General features: G+C 42.3%; 1 protein-coding gene across 1 annotated transcript; it reads left to right on the top strand.

Moving 5' to 3' along the window:
* Positions 1–3,776: 3,776 nt before the first annotated feature.
* On the top strand, positions 3,777–15,514 carry MPHOSPH6 (M-phase phosphoprotein 6). The gene is given in 5 exon segments (NM_001075564.2): positions 3,777–3,859; positions 6,070–6,182; positions 11,899–11,989; positions 14,291–14,385; positions 14,819–15,514. Coding segments are annotated over 5 exon segments (483 nt in total). The 5' UTR covers positions 3,777–3,808; the 3' UTR covers positions 14,952–15,514.
* Positions 15,515–17,599: the final 2,085 nt, after the last annotated feature.

Below are 17,599 nucleotides of genomic sequence, written 5' to 3'. Positions count from 1 at the left end.
TTAATCAATATGAAAAATATAAATATTTTACTCTTGTTCCTTCCAAGTCTTTGAAATGTAGTATGTATTTTACACTTACAGCACATCTCAACATAGACAGGCTAAAGTGAAATACAGTCCTGCCAAAATAATAAAATGTGTAAAACAGGAAAATATTTTACACTGCTACAGTTTTTAAATTTAAACAAATATTCCATTTTGCAGTCACATTAGCCACATTTTAAGTGCTCAGTAGCAACATATTAATCATAGGTTTACTGTACTGGGCTGCATAGCCTTAGAAATGATCTGCTCCAAGAGTGAAGAGACTCAGGGAACCTTTTCTTAATGGGTCTAGTTACTGGAAGTAATTGGAGGTTTTCACTCATCCAACCAATTCCATTATGAAAGAATTCAGAATTGTGTGAAAACCTATGAAAATATCTCTTCCCCCCAAATGATGTTTCTTTGGCTGTGTAACTAAAACAGGTTAACACATTATTGAGTGTGAAACCTATCCTCTGTATTCTATAATTCAACAGCAGAGAGACATCAAGGAGTTATCTTCCCTGTCTGCAAGTTTAATTCAAAGTTAAAATTACATTATTACTCTTAAACCACTTTTCATTCATTACATTTTGATAGGTAGAGGCTTTGGGGATTTGTTTTAATTATAAGTATTTTCTATGTCAAATAAAAATGAATAATTTTGAAGGTTGAGAAATTTGACCTTTATCCCTCAGACAACAATATTCACTGTAAACTGTGGAGTAGGAGAGTGACCATGATGAAGCCAATGTTTTGGGAAAAGGAATCAGAATCCAGTGTCCAAGTATATCAGTAACAACAGAGGTCCAGAGGGGAAGTGTAGAGCTTCTAGCTTCCTTAGCTGGTGTGCATATGCTCTTATTTCTTCAGGAATTGTTTCCCTCTTAAGTCTGACAAGACATGTGCCTATCTTTCAAGATAGTGTTCATAGTCAGCTATTTCCTGGATGCCTGGATGCAGATGGCAGAATGGATCACTTCTTCACCTTGGCTCTCACAGAACCTCTTTCAAAATCCTGAACAGAAGTCAAATTCATAGAGGCAGAAAGTAGTATAGTTTGCTGGGAGAGGGAATGAGGAGTTTTTGTTCAATGAGTAGCGTTTCAGTTTTGCAAGATAAGTTTTCTGTGGATGTATGGGAATTATGGTAGCACAAAACTAAATGACTAGAAGGCTTTTCCTCAGGCTAACTCCTCCCCCTTTCAGATCTCAAATGTCACACATTTAAGAGAACTTCCTTTTCCAGGCCAGAATTGTTTAGATGCCTTTTCTATATCCTCTCTTGAGTCCAATATTTTTCACGTAGGGCTCTTATTATAATTGTAATCAAGAACTAATTTGGTGTCATAACAAAATAGTATGACCAGGTGGCTTAAGCCACAAAACTTTATTTTCTCACAGTTCTGAAGGCTAGAAGTTCGAGATGAAGGTTTCGTTTTTCCTGAGACCTCTTCTGGGCTTCCCTGGTGGCTCAGAGGAATGCAGGAGACCTGGGTTCGATCCCTGGGTCAGGAAGATCCCCTGGAGAAGGAAATGGCAACCCACTCCAGTACTCTTGCCTGGAGAATCCCATGGAGGGAGGAGCCTGGTAGGCTACAGTCCGTGGGGTCACAGAGTCGGACAGGACTGAGCGACTTCACTTTTTAAATGGCCACCTTCTTGCTGTGTCTTTCCTCTGTACCTGCGCAATCCTGGTATCTTCCTGTGTATTCAAATTTCTTCTTATCAGAACACCAGTCAGATTAGATTGCCACGACCCTAAGGGCCTCATTTTAATCACCTCCTTAAAGGTCCTGTTTCCAAACGCAGCCACCTTCTTTTAACCTTTTATTTTATATTGAGTAGAGCCAATTAACAACATTGGGATAGTTTCAGGTGAACAGTGAAGGGACTCAACTATACATATACATATATCCATTCTCCCCCAAACTCCCCTCCCAACCAGGCTGCCACATAACACTGAGCAGAGTTGCATGTGCTGTACAGTAGCTCTTTGCTGGTTACCCATTCTAAATGCAGCACTGTGTACATGTCATCCCAAACCCCCTATCCCTTCCTCTTATCCTTCCCCCTGGCAACCCAAAGTTCGTTCTCTAAGTCATACAGCCACATTCTGAAAAATTCTGATGAAATTTGGAGGGACACAATTCCACCCATAACATGTGATTACCTCTACTGTTCCCACTTGGTAAACTCTATGACAACTCATCTTATTCTCATTACAGGACTTTCACAGTTGCTATTTCCTCCCTTTGGTACACTCTACTCCAATCTTTCATACAACAATTTTTTTTTTTTCAGCTTCCAAGCATAGGCACTATCATCTGACAAGAGCAATCCCAGATCAGCTTATCTAATGTCACCCTAAAAGTCCCTCTAACACATCATTCTTTTCTTTCTGCCATGGCTCTCACCAGATAGCTCCAAGAAAGGCAGGTCATGTGATTTCATGCATCAGTGTAGCTCAGAGATGAACCCAGTGTCTCACACATAGACACGAATGAGTAAGTTTCTATACCCGCTTACCATATTAAAATGACTTTTTTTCCTCCTCTGAGAAAACCTGCCAGGGAATGACTGTTTTATTCAAGTGTCAGCTCTGTGATCAATCTTAGCTCTAACACTTACTAGCTGTGTAAACTCTGGTAAGTCCCTTAATCTCTGGGCCTCAGGTTCCCAAATGATATGAGGACCACAATACCTTCTTCAGAGTTCTTATGAGGATGAACTAAAGTAATACACACTCCCAGGGGAAAAAAATAAAATATAAAATTAAATTAAAAATTAAAAAAAAATTTTAAATAATAAAAAATAGAAAACATGCGGTACTTAGCACAAGAATTCATTATACAGTGCACGCTATCAGCGGAAGAGCTATCAGGATGGGTGTTTTTCAAAGTGTGGCAGCTATGAATGGCGTGAAAACTGTCTTTAGATGGTAATGCGCAGCATTAAAACTATCATCTTGGCAAAGTTATTTTAACTCTTCCTATGAAAATAAGGTCATGTTCTCATGCTCGTGTATTTGACATACACCTCTCCCTATTCTTCCTATTTAACTGGCCACTTAGGTTTAAAGACGCACACTCCAGTCAACAGGTGGATTTGACACTGTAAAGGCCATTCGGCAGCCAGACTGCCTGGGTTTACCCCCACCTCCCTCACCCTGGCTTTGGGCTGGTTCTGGAACCTCCCTGTACCTCAGTTTATTCAACTGCAACAAGAGGATAATGATGGCTCCATGGGGTTCTCAGGAAAATGAACTTATTACACATATAAGGTGCCACAGAAAACCCGCCAGCCACGTTAGAAACACTGAGGGGGAATGGTTGGTGTGGTCACTGTCTCAAAGTTCTCACCAAGGCAACTGGGTCTGCGACGCGCGGCCAGACGGGGTCTGTAAAGCGAGTGGCACGAGGCCGGTGCTCAGCCCTGAGGGAACCAATCGAAGCCCTCAGGGAAGGCCGACGGCGCCCAGGACTACGGCCTCCTGAGGCAGCAGCCGCTTTGGGTTCTCCCTCTCTCTCGGCGTCAAGTTGCTCTCACTCCTGCTTTGACAGCCGTGTTTACCCTGGGCTTCTGCGCGAAGAAAGCACCTCCTGAGTCAAATGTTCCCTGAGGCGACAAGCAAAAAGCGCGGGCCACCTCGAAGCGCGAGAAACAGGGGCGAAGCCGACGGGGGCGGGAGGACGCACGCTACGTATGACGGCGCCGACGCACACGCAGAAACGCGCATGCGCGGTGGGTCCAGTTGCAGACCGCGGCGCCCGGTGGGAGTCAGTATGGCGGCCGAGCGCAAAACTAAGTTGTCCAAGAACTTGCTGCGCATGAAGGTGCGGGGACGCGAGGGAGGCGGGTTGGGCGGTGGGGATACCCAGTCTTTCCGACCTGGCTGGAGCCTAGGCGGCGGGCGTACGAGGGCATTAGAGAAGCCCCGGAGGACCTACAGCTGTCGCCTTCATTCATTCACTGAGCAGCGCCTGCTCTGTTGTAGGCACCGGGAACTGGATTATAAATTTCGGCGGATTCTTTCTTAAAACCGGCGGTCGGATAGGAGAGACAGACGCGTAAGCAGGCACTTAAAATATAGTGTACTCAGCGCAGTGGTGCTAGAAGCGCCGGAAGCCCCTGGAACTTACTTGGGCTTTTGCGGGTAGTGGCATCTAGTAGACACTGAAGGGTAGGTGGGAGGGTGGGGGACAGAGCGTCACAGACTGGGGGAGAAGCGAGTTCAGAAGTTGGTGAGGCAACCCTCCACCCCAAATCCGTAATTTCAGAGAACTAAAGGTCATTCAGTCTGTCTGGAAGGCAAGTAGCAAGAAATGGGCCTGGAAAAGAAGCCAATAATCACAGCATGCAAGGAAGGAATTTTAGGGCAGATTAGGAATTTTTTTTCTTTATCTTGTGAGCATTGGGAAGCGATTGAGCACCGGGGCGAGTATCACGAGCTGTGCTTAAGTTTTCACCGTTACTTTCACTGTCCTGTGGAGAATACATTGCTGACAGAAAGACCCGACAAAACTGCAGTCATAACCACCAGCTAGGACTGATGATCTGGGTGAAGGATTTCAGTGGTGGTGGGAACAGAGAGAATTTTAACAGTTGAGGTGAAAGTGAAGTTATGTCACCAACTTCAAACAAAATTGATTTTCAGATGAGGTGTGCGGACAAGGGTAGATAAAATGAATACAGGAATTAATACAGGAGAAACATGTAAGCCTTAAAACTTAAGTAACAGTATTAGCGAACATTTCTAGCTCTATGTGCTAGACACTGAGTGGTTTGCATATTACAAGGCGGGAAAGCCACATAATAACCGATTGAGGTGGGTACGGTTATTGTCCCTCTCTCACAGCCAAGGCACCTGAAACAAGAAGTAGGTAACTTGCCCAAAGTTACACAGTTTATACATAAGTGTAGACAGGGCTTAAACTCAGGCAGTCTGGCTCTGAAGCCCCTGCTCTTACTTATCAGTACCACTCTGTACTGCTTGTCACTGAACACCACTATCTAGATGCAAACTGCTAAATGTCTTGTTTACAGAATAATGCAATTTGCAGTGAAGGGAAGCAGGGCATAAATAATGTTTTGAAACATTGGAGAGTAAATGGCATGTGCAAGACCTGAGTGGAGTTGAGCTGGAGTATAACCTGGGATGGATAGGGTGAGTGAGGGCTGAGGGTGAGTAGTAGTGTAATTAATCATTTTTGAAGTATTTCTTTGATACGTATTAGCAAAATTTGGATCTTCAGTAAACAGAGGGGGTTCTTTCCTTATGGTGTGTAATCATATAAATTTCAGGGAAGTATATTAGCAGTTTTTAGCAGTTGTTTTAGTCTTGGAATAAGTCAAATGAAGGTATGCTGGCTGCTTAGGGCTCAGACCAACAATCTGACTCTGTAATTGTGAAGGAAGAAGTTAACTTAAAAGTTATCTACCCCTGCTTGGGTGGTTTGGGAACACTCAACTGGACACTTGAAGCAAAAGAGACAGAAACAATTACCCAGCTTCTCTGGCAAGTTTGGCCATTGCCAACAAAAAGCCTTCTGGCAGAACAGCGGGAGACAGAGTATACAGATAAAGTGGGGTATCCTATGAGAAGCAAGGGAGCAGCTGCTTTAGGTTTCCTTATCTAGTGTAGCTGTTCAGCCAGAGCTAAATATAGAGCAAGAATGAGAGGGTTGAGGATTTAGTACTGTAAAGACTGATGCTGGGAGGGATTGGGGGCAGGAGGAAAAGGGGACGACAGAGGATAAGATGGCTGGATGGCATCACCGACTCGATGGACGTGAGTTTGAGTGAACTCCGGGAGATGCTGATGGACAGGGAGGCCTGGCGTGCTGCAATTCATGGGGTCGCAAAGAGTCGGACACAACTGAGTGACTGAACTAAACTGTTTATTTTCTAGTGTACTGGAAGTCCTCTTGTCTTGGTCAGCTAAGCTGCTTGGTCACCCCATCCCCACCCTTGAGATGGGATTCCCAGAGAAATGAGGTTGTTGGGGAAAATAGTTGCTGACTCTGATTTTGTTATGTTTTGACAGTTCATGCAAAGGGGACTGGACTCGGAAACCAAGAAACAACTAGAAGAGGAAGAAAAGAAAATCATTAGTGAAGAGCACTGGTACTTGGATTTGCCTGAGCTGAAAGAGAAAGAGTAGGTTTTTTATGATACGTTGGACGTTCACATGCCTGTAAATATGATTTATCATTCCAGTGACATAAAACCCATGAACTGATACCTGTTCAGTTTCTTGAGTTAGCCCTGCAAATATTTTTTTTTAATCATTAAGTCTATAAGAGTTCTACTTGCATTTATATGTTTTTATTGATGCTTGCCATCATTTATAACATTGTTCTTTTTTTACATTCCTTATTTAGAATAAAGGAATCTAAGCCATATGTCTCTGGTGATAGCTGGGGACCTTCTAAGAAAATCTGCAATGTGCTGTCTATTGTATTAAGTTCTGAAGATTATATGTGTACTTCACGTCTCTCCAGTTTTGTTTCAGTAACAGAGTTCTCCATAGATTGAGCTTTGTAAAGTCAAGAGTGTTTTATTTGTTTTCTTTTTAATTTTTACTGATAATACCAGTCATCTTAGCTAACATGTATTGAGTCTTTAGTGTATATACTAGGAACTGGGCAAAGCACTTTATGTCTCTTAATTATTTAATCCTCACAGCAAACTTGAGAGCTGGCTAACATCATTCCACCCATTTTATGGTTGAGGAAACTGAAGCTTAAGGGAGGGTAAATTGCTGAGGGTCACCAGATAGTTATTACTGAAACAGGATAACACACTAGATCATTTCTCTTCCACCTCTAAGCTTGGTTGATGCATGATAAATTTTTAATGAAGGAGTGATGATTCACATCATTAGTGAACTTTTCTAAATGTTTCTGAAAGCTGTTTATCATTCCTCCTTGATTCTTTTCTTACCTTGATAGCCTCTGTGGTATAGTAGTTTTACTTAAGTTTTATCAAATGACTAGTTCAGTTCAGTTCAGGCTCAGTCGTATCCTACTCTTTGCGACCCCATGAATCACAGCATGCCAGGCTTCCCTGTCCATCACCAACTCCCAGATTTCACTCAAACTCACGTCCATCGAGTCGGTGATGCCATCCAGCCATCTCATCTTCTGTTGTCCCTTTCTCCTGCCCCTAATCCCTCCCAGCATCAGAGTCTTTTCCAATGAGTCAGCTCTTCGAATGAGGTGGCCAAAGTACTGGAGTTTCAGCTTTAGCATCATTCCTTCCAAAGAAATCCCAGGGCTGATTTCCTTCAGAATGGACTGGTTGGATCTCCTGCAGTCCAAGGAACTCTCAAGAGTCTTCTCCAACACCACAGTTCAAAAGCATCAATTCTTCGGCACTCAGCTTTCTTTATAGTCCAACTCTCACATCCATACATGACCACTGGAAAAACCATAGCCTTGACTAGACGGACCTTTGTTGGCAAAGTAATGTCTCTGCTTTTGAATATGCTATCTAGGTTGGTCATAACTTTTCTTCCAAGGAGTAAGCATCTTTTAATTTCATGGCTGCAGTCACCATCTGCAGTGATTTTGGAGCCCCAAAAAATAAAGTCTGACAATGTTTCCACTGTTTCCCCATCTATTTCCCATGAAGTGATGGGCCCAGATGCCATGATCTTCGTTTTCTGAATGTTGAGCTTTTAGCCAACCTTTTCACTCTCCTCTTTCACCTTCATCAAGAGGCTTTTAAGTTCCCCTTCACTTTCTGCCATAAGAGTGATGTCATCTGCTTATCTGAGGTTATTCCAGCTTGTGCTTCTTCCAGCACAGCGTTTCTCATGATGTACTCTGCATATAAGTTAAATAAGCAGGGTGACAATATACAGCCTTGACATACTTCTTTTCCTATTTGGAACCAGTCTGTTGTTCCATGTCCAGTTCTAACTGTTGCTTCCTGACCTGCGTATAGGTTTCTCACTAGAGATGCTGCTTATTGTCTTCAGACACACTTATGTTTTCCCTTTCCATACCTTATAATTTATTTTTTTGTTTCTAACACAGTTGTTGTCCATTGTTTACTTGGCTGATCTTCTCTAGATCTTTCTTGGGAATTTGAACGTCCTCCTCTAAAGATAGAAAGTACGTCCCACCAGGAGGGATGGAAGGAAAGTACTTTGTTTTTTCTGCTTACTTCTCAACTTGCTTTTCTCTTGCTTCTCAGAGGAGGCAAGATGTCAGTGAGGAAGGAGCAGATGATGCTGAAGGTGGTATGGATTTGGGAGCAGGGGTTGGTAGGAAAGGGACTCTTACTGGTAGGGAGGTATAATTTAATTTTATGCCTTGGCTAAACTTGCTCAAGAGTATTCCAGATGTTTTGTTACTTATTTTTAATGAAAAGCAAGACCGTTTGTATCTTGTTTTCAGTATTCTTTTTTTTTCCCCCCAACATAGCGTATTAGTCCCAGGAAAATGACCTTTAGATTCCTTTCCTAGGGAGGTATGTGACATAGTCTGTTCAGGTTCTGTAACAAAATACCACAGACTGTGTAGCTTACAAACAACGTAAATGTATTTGTCACAGCTCTGGAAGCTGGAAGTCCAAGATCAGGATATCAGCCTGGTCATGTTTTGATGGTGGTCCTCTTCCTGGCTCAGAGCCAGCACCTTCTTGCTGTATCCTCACCTGGTAGAAGTGGCTGAGGATCTCTGTGGGTCTTTCCTAAGGCCCTAAACCCATTCCTGAGGGTCCCACACTCATGACTTAAGCACCTTCCCAAGGCCTCACCTCCTAATATCCTCATCTTTGAGGGTTAGGATTTCAATATATGAATTTGTGGGGGGACATGAACTTTCAGATCATAGCAGTAAATATTAATAATAACCTTTTGCCATCATTCAGTGTCATGTTTATGTTTAGAAATGAATATCAGTTTGGGACATGAGCTGGAAGAGATGAAGCTGTCAAGTTGGGTAATTTGAGGAGCGTATAACAGAGACCACCAAAGTGTGGGCAGAGGTAGGGAAGCAGCTGTGGACAGTGCAGCACCTCAGTGGTTTGTGTAGTAGAAATAATTTCCCCCAGGCCTGGAGGGTCAAGGGGATGGAGTGGTTACTGAATCTGAAGATGGGCTGTGTGGAGGGAGCATGTTGCAAGAGTCGCCATCTTTATCTGAGGTAAGCGTATGGAAGGAAGCTGTTCCATGTGTTACATTCAGAGCAGCTTCCCAAGGCACTGATGGTGGGGGCTATGGGGGGTGAGAAGTAGACCTGGAAGGGCAAATGGATGACATGGCCCTGAGGTGTGTGTGCTTTAACACCCCAGACAGTGGGATGGATTGGCTAATTTAGTGCATGGGCTCTGGAGACAGACAGACCTGGGTTTGATGCCCACCTCTGCCACTTGCTTACTTGTGATCTTAGACAAGTTATTCAACCTGTCTCTTGTCATTGGTATATTGGGTGTGATGAGAAGTAAATGAGGTAATACATGTGAAGCAGTGACCACAGTGCTAGGCATAAAGCACAAAGTGTTAGCAGTATATGTGATTCCTTATATTTAAGTATTAGGAAATTCAACCACTCTTTCTGCTCATTTGTGTTTGTGAACCTTTACTTGGTAGTACCATCTGAATTATTCCAAAGGGTTACTGATCTCCCTGAAACTGGAGATTTCGTTGTGTATATGCTCTGGGTGTCTAGAGGTTGCTATTCAGCTATATTGGACTATAGCTCAGTGATGACCATTAGGACTATTCAGAGTGCATGCCTCCCTTAGCCAGTCACCAGGCTATGTAGGTGGATTAAGACCTGCTTGCTTTGCCTCAGCTTGAAACAGCTGCAGAGCTTCCTAAGTCTGGAGCTCCCTGTAGGGGCTGAGGTCTTGGTACAGCCACGCTGCAAGTCAGCTTCTCCCTCAGCCCAGTCTTGCAGCCCTCACTTCCGTAGAGGGGTGTCTTCCAGCCAGCACTCCCCAGTGAAACTTCTGTGCAGAGCTCTGTCTCAGAGTGTTACCAGGGAACCTGATACTTAGTATAGAAGTGGAAGTTACCAGATCAGAGATTTTGCTCTGTTGTTGCCATGTTGTTTTTCTCCAAAGGATGTGCTGTGGTTTAGAGGTTGTGAGTACAGCCAGTTTAATGACTCGCCTGCCACAGGATGATGTTTAAAAAGTATTTTTGGCTACTGTGCTTCTTGTGCTTATGTATTGTGGCCTGGTGAACTTCGAGAACTGTGAGGTCTGAGATTGACCCTACTTGCAAACTAACAAGTCAGCCTGCTACAGTTTCACGGATACTGGTGGAAGGCAGGAGAGCTCTGAGTCAGAGACAGGACTTTCATTACTCACAGCACAGCAAGCAGCTTGAGCATCACGTTGGCATCATTTCCTCTTATCCCAGGGAGCATGACATGGTACCCACAGTAGGTTAACATCAGAACAGAGAAGTCCTGAGCTTAGGAGCCCCGAGTCTTTGATACTGAACTGCAGACAGACTTGCCTTTGGCCCCAGGGGAGGCAGTATCCTTATTTTGAGCCTTAAAGCAAGTCTGTGTATTGCTCCAACAGGAGAAGGGAGACAGCCGCTCAGCCTTTCAAAGCTTTGCACTGTGCGTGTATCCTTGAAAAGAACGAAAGCACATCTAGGGCCTCACTCACAGGCATGTGGAAATGAAGGAGACCCACAGAGACTAGCTCCCCAGCAGTGAGTTTTTGCCCTGTTTTGCAGTGCTCGTTATTCGTGGCCCTAGGCAGGTGTGTCTTTTTTTTCCTGAGCAGTAGTTTCTCATCTGCAATAATTGACAAAATTGATAATTTCCTGGATATGTTTTAGCTCTAAAGTCATAGATTCTGATTAATGAAAGCAGGAAAATTAAAATACAGAATGTTTTCAGCTATATTTTGGAATATTTCCCTTATTTGCTAGCTCCATGAGTGTCCCTCATCATTGAAACTATGCTTGTTGATAACAAACCACCTTTTCACACTAATGTTATTGAGTCAATAGAAATGCATGAGAAAGCCCTCTGAGGGGCCAGTGGTCCTTCTGCAAATCCTTTGCTGGCATTTGGGTCCATCTTTTGACTTAAGTGAAGACTTAAATGCATATGTATGGTGCTTTCCTGAGGGAGGTGATTTACTTGAGACGTTCGTGATGTTTTATCACCTGCACTCTACAAGAAACCAGACTGGCCAGTTGAAAGGGAATCTCAAGTTTATGAGAATGCTGAACAAAATGTTCAGGAGAACATGTGCTGTCGTCAGATGTGCTCACTTGGGATGGGGGTTATGCACTGGTGACTCGTGGGAGAATCCCTTCGGACACTGAAACATCCACACCTGCATCTGGATGCCCTCTGTGGTGTCCAGTGTTGAACCCTCTCAGTAGCAGCGCCGTTTTTACTTGGATGATTTTGGTGTGAGGTCAGCCACCTAGCCACTCTTATTTCTGCTCATTTTCCAGTCCCACTCATCCGGCTCTCCCAGTGTCTGTAAGATACCCTGTGTCCTTAGAGTAAATTACTTCTCTGCTTAAGTCATCCAACATCAGTCGTTGTTATTTATAGCTGAGAGCTCCAACTTAGACACTCACTTAAAGCTACCTATGACACTGATTTTTGCAAATTTAATAAAAAACTTGGGTGGGGAGCATAAACATCAAGGAAACTTCACTTTACGTTTGGAAAATTCAGGTGCTCTGTGTTCTTGCCTCACAGTGCTTTTGTTGACCAAAGCAATCTGTTTTTATCTCTAACCTTAGGTTAGAAAGCTTAGTGTATTTTTCCTTGATTCCACTGAGAACCATAAGATCTATTTTTCATTTGAAATCTTGACTTTTATTTGCTGTGCTTTGCTACAAGTAGACATGCTGTTAATACAGGTTTATTTTCTCATTTAGGAGTTTCATTATAGAAGAGCAGAGTTTCTTGTTGTGTGAAGATCTTCTCTATGGAAGAATGTCATTCAGAGGATTTAATCCTGAGGTTGAGGTATTAAATATAATTGCTTCAGATTTAAAATTTTTCCAATTGAATTCTTTCTGCTAATGATTGGGTTTAGGTTTTTTCACAACAGATACCATTTCGCCTCATTATATAGAAAATAACAAGTCCTGAAATATTGCCATAGCTATTTAAAGAAATCGCAGGCATTGCAGTCTAGTTTTATGTTAGAATTGAGTAGATGATTTAATTTAGCAGTATACAGTCCCTGACAGTGCCACTGTAAGTGTTAGGATTTTAGCTCGGGTCTTCTACAGGAATGTCAGGATTTTATTCATTTGCTGCCATTATGAAAAATTATTTTCTGGCATCTATAAATCTGTCTTTTCTAATGGAAAAAGGGTAACTTAAAAATTGAATAATTTGACTTTTTAATGGACAGCTTTTAATCCAAGCTTATAAATAGATTTGTAAATGATTCTTTAGAAAGTTTGTCTTCAAAGGAAGTATTCACCTTGTAACTGAGCTGTTTATTTTAATCTTCCTGCCTCGGGTTTGTAGAGAAGCACAGATTTGTCCATTTAACAAATAATTATTAGAACTCTGGCTCAGATACTGAAAGCTCTCCTATCAGTAGCTAGCCAACCACATGGAGGTTTGTGATACAAAGCTTTTGTTTGGTAACTATCTCAAGAAGCTGTGGTTACTTAGCCCTGGGACTGTTGACACTGGGGCTAGAATTGCCTTTGTGGTGGGGGCTTTCCTGTGCACTGTGGGATGTTGAGCAATATCCCTGACTTCTGCCCCCTACCCACTAGACACACACATATACACTCCGGCTGTGACAACCTGAACTGTGTCCAGACATTATGTAGACATTGCCAGGGGCCCCTCAGTGAGCAGAATCGTCCCTGGTTGAAAACTGGTTCTCTAAGGACGCCTGGAGCAACCACAGTTAGCCAAACTAAACACCAGTGTTTATTTATAAAGACTGCAAGTTGATTTTCCTTTGTCTCCTTTTTTTGAGTGGGTGTGCTAATTAAGGTGGTAAAATCGACTTTACACAAAATCAACACTAGAAGTGTTTGTTTTTAATATATCTCCTGTTCTGGCCTGCTGAAAGCTTTAGATTAGGAAGAGAATGAGAGCAATGGGGTAAAAGATTAAAAAAGATAGCAAAGATGATGAGCGATTGATGCCCAGAGACTAGGGTATTGGGTGCAAGGACTCCAAAGTGATGCAGTGGGAAATAGTGTTGATCTGACCCTCCAGATTTGATGTGGGACGTTATTAGAAAGTGACTTTAATTACCAGCACTCTATAACACTTAATATATTCTCTCTGGGAAAAGGTTTTGAACTGTTGGTCATGCAGGTCTGAGCTGTCGTAAATTGTGAGAAAAGTTCAGTGTACCTGGCTATAAAAAGAATGATACCAACTTGGGCACTGACTTTATTACAAGCAGGATGTACTTAGGACACATTTCATAGTATCTGTGTGTTTCTGGGGATGCCTTCCGTGGAGTTTATTCCGTAAATAGTTACTGTGTACCTGTGGTGCGTCAGCCCTGTGGAAGCACTGGAAGTGCAGCAGGGAACCAAAGGCTGTGCCCCCACAGAGCTTGTACTGAGACTGCTTCATCTTCAGTCCTTTAAACGTTGGAAAAGCTAGTCAAAAGTGATTTCTGCTTTCCTTTCCTGGTCCCACCTTTCTGGTAAAGAGGATATTGTTTTCAAGTCTGTCGGTGGATACCTATCAAGAAAACATTAATGTGAGAAAAAGAAGCCAAGGAAAGATGCATGGCATGCAGACATCATGTGGACATCAGTGTGTTATCCACCCGCATGTTTAGGGGTGAGGAGGCCCCCCACCGTTACACCAGTGCTGGCCTTCCAGCACTTCGCTGCTCTCGTTCCCCAGCTACCACCCAAGCTGCATTTAAAATTACTCCAGACTGTAGTGTTTCTCACATTTGGCTCAAAAGTGGGAAGTTCAGAGGATGCATGAAGTTGACTCCTCCTTTCCCCACTCACTGCAGTGTGTTCGCAGTGTGCCTGCTTTAGACAGAAGTAACTAGTACATTTCTGATCTAAATTACAGGTTAAACTCATTAACAGTAAGTCTAATCTAGTGAGGCTTTGTCTTATTATTTTTTTAATTCAGAGGTGGCTTATATCAACATATTGTGGAGTAAAGTTGGTTAAATTTTACAGAGACTCCCTTAGTAAGTTTTGGCTAGTCCTGTAGATGCTGTGGATTCTGTGTCTCTACCTTCAAATGTGTCTGGCACTAGTTCTTTTAACAAGCTTTTTCTGACTCTGCTAGTCACCACCGTTGTGTTTTTTTCAGAAATTAATGCTTCAGATGAACACTAAGAACAAAGCAGAAGAAGTTGAAGAGCAAACAGTGGAGCTCGATGTGTCAGATGAAGAAATGGCTAGAAGGTAAGTGTTACCTTAGACCAGGTTTATAATCTGAGCCCAGCATTCACTGACTCACGCTTACACTCCTTCCGCCCAGTGATGGGTCTGCCCTGCCTTTGAAGGGAGTAACTCCAGCAGAAAGGGGACTTCCTGCTTTTTCTAACATGACCTGGGGTGGATTCATACCTGTCACAGGCTGGCAGCTGAGGGCTAATTTCTAGTGCTGCTTCTAATACATATTTTAAAATATACATCTTAATTTATTAGGATAATGCAAAACCAAAAAAAAATAATTGTTCACAGAGAAATTCATGAATTTTAAATCAGATTATTTCTTTTAATCATCGTTTTGGTTTTTCTTATTCTTTGTTGTGTATTTGATTTGATAGTCTTGACAAGTTTTGATTCCTTTTTTATTTGAAACTAAACTTGTTCCGTTTTATCATCTTAACAGATATGAGACCTTGGTGGGGACAATTGGGAAAAAGTTTGCCAAGAAAAGAGACCGTGCCATTTACGAAGAAGATGAAAATGGAGACATAAAACCAGTTAAAGCAAAGAAGATGTTCTTAAAGCCCCAAGATTAAAGTGTAGGCCTTAACATATAGCTCAGGGATGAGAGCATATTTTGGAACTCAACTCTGTAGGTTCCTCTATAGTTATTAATGGCGTAATGTTTATTTGTAAAGAAATGTATACTTTTGGAAACATGCTGCTTTTGGAACAAACATGTGATGGATGTTATACATCCTTTGCTTAACGGTGTTCATCAAGAGTGGACTTTAAACCCTTGGTCTTCAAATGTACATAGGTATGTGGTAGCTTCCTAAAGAATATTTTGTCTCAGATTTTTTTTTTTAATATAACTCTCCAGTCACTGACCTGAAATTGAACTCGTGAAAACTAATACCAGTGTTTAAATTGCCTTTATGTTTATAAACATGTCAAGTCAGTTCATATGTATATTTTGGAATCATGTCATGAGAATTTATTATATGTTAATTCATCAAGAACAAACTTGCCTCTTCGGGCTAAGTATTTTCATGCTACAAAGTCAATGTCAATGTGTGGAATTAAGTTTTTTCTTGTTGTTTAAGCCTTTACTTAATTTTTAGACATGGTTCTATAATAAATGCCTGTTTTCATATGCTTTTTTGTTGTCTTATCAAATAATTTTAGTCTAATTCAGTATTGGAACTTTTGTCCAATTGGTAATGTCCAATAGCTATTAACTTAGAATATGGTGATATATTAAATTGAAACTTTTATGGGCCAAAAACAGTGATCAATTTTTGATAGTTCAACCCAGTAAAATTTACCACCAACCACACTGCCTCTCAAAAGTGCAAGTCACTCAGTCGTATCCAACTCTTTGTGACTCCATGGACTATCCACAGAATTCTCCAGGCCAGAATACTGGAGTGGGTAGCCTTTCTCTTCTCCAGCGGATCTTCCCCACCCAGGGATCGAACCAGGACACCATCTCTTAATCTGAACCTTATTCTAGATAGTAAATGAGAGGCCCATGGAATTAAATGTGTATGTGTGTCTGTCCGTCTGGAGATGTTTACCTAGGACATCTGAGAAATACTGATTTCATCTAATTATGTTCTAGCAATTGAAAGAGGTGCTTTCCTCCTCTCTCTCAGAGTCTCCCTAGATTCAGACTGCTCTGTGACCACAGTTCTCTGGTGAGTTACAAAAAAGTTGTGACTTTGAAGTTAATTTGGGTCTGAATTCATCGTGAAGGTGAGAAAGGCGCACCTTCCTGCTCTCTACATCCTGAGGCATGAGCTGGAAGTCTCCCACGGCGCTTGGCCGGCACCACAGTCCCTGAATCTATGGAACATCTCATCCACCCTCCTGATACTCGGCACCGTAATAGGACAGTGCAGTGGTCTACTGAAGGCGCGACGCACTGGGCCCTAGGTGGGATACGACACTCTTATCCTACAAAATGTAACTGATGCTTTGAGTCACCGAGCACTCAGATGGGTCTTCTGCTCTCCCCATGGTCAGAACATACCGTCTGGAATCAGTGGAGGCAAAGGGAACAGCTCCTCTCACTGCTACACCCAGTAAGCAGACATTTTGCTTCCTGCCCCTCAATTTTGATCTCTTGCTTGGAGCTCTGGGTTCCCAAGGAAGGTTTGTTTCCACTAGGGAAGACAACAGTGGTCCCAAGAAGACAGAAATTGAAACAATCTGATCATTTTACCACTAAACCAGCAGGCAAAGAAATGTTAACTCTCCCGGCTGGTGCTTGTGATCTTGGGAACAAAGGGACGTTTGTGTTGTTACTACACGATAGGTGATGCAGAAGGACGTCAGACGCAGAGCTTCCTCTAGGGCGCTTCCTCTAGGGCGTGGTTTTTTAGCACTTCCATGTCCAGTGATAAGGTTTTTTTTTTCACTTTTTAAAACTTAAATTTATTTGTAATTGAAGGATAATTGTGGAAAAGTGCAACCTCAGAGGTGAAAAAGATTTCAACCCTTTAGACTCTGTAGTCTTGGGTCGCTCTAGCAGGTGTCAACCCTGAGCAGTTGAGATACTGGCTGAGGAAAGAGGAAATACGGAATGTGTAGGGGGAAAAATGAAGTCGATTAACTTGCAACCAATTACAAAAACAAGTTACCAAGCAGTTTCACACATTTTCTTTCTTGGTGTGTATGTGTGCTAATTTCTCCTTCCTCATAGTATTGTGTCCATTTTTTTAAAGAGGGTTAACTTTGCTATTTAGCCTTGAGATAACAATATTCAGATGAGTCTCACCAAAGTCTGGGTATAACTGACAGGAGATAAGATGAATAGTGTGACTGTTTCCCAGAAACAGATACAATGTCCACTGAGATTTTGGAGAAGAGAGTGAGAACATCTTTTGTACAAAGGATGTTTGTAATTCACTTGGGAGAAATGGAGTGTTCTTCTGGGAAGTTTAATCACGTTTAGAAGCATGTGTGTACGTGAATGCTGAATGGCCCACGCAACGGATTGTAGCAGATTCTAACCTATTGTTTCTCAGATTCAAATGCTCTATATTCAGCTGTGATGCTGGGCTAAGTGAAGAAGTGAAATGAAAGTCGCTCAGTCGTATCTGACTCTGCAACCCCATGGACTACACAGTCCATGGAATTCAGGCCAGAATACTGGAGTGGGTAGCCTTTCCCTTCTCCAACGGATCTTCCCAACCCAGGGATCGAACCCAGGTCTCCCACACTGTAGGCAGATTCTTCA

The sequence above is a fragment of the Bos taurus genome, chromosome 18, assembly GCF_002263795.3.
Source record: "Bos taurus isolate L1 Dominette 01449 registration number 42190680 breed Hereford chromosome 18, ARS-UCD2.0, whole genome shotgun sequence".
Lineage (NCBI taxonomy): Eukaryota > Metazoa > Chordata > Mammalia > Artiodactyla > Bovidae > Bos > Bos taurus.
Note: the sequence above shows the minus strand (reverse complement) of the source record. Positions and strands in the feature narration are given on the sequence as shown.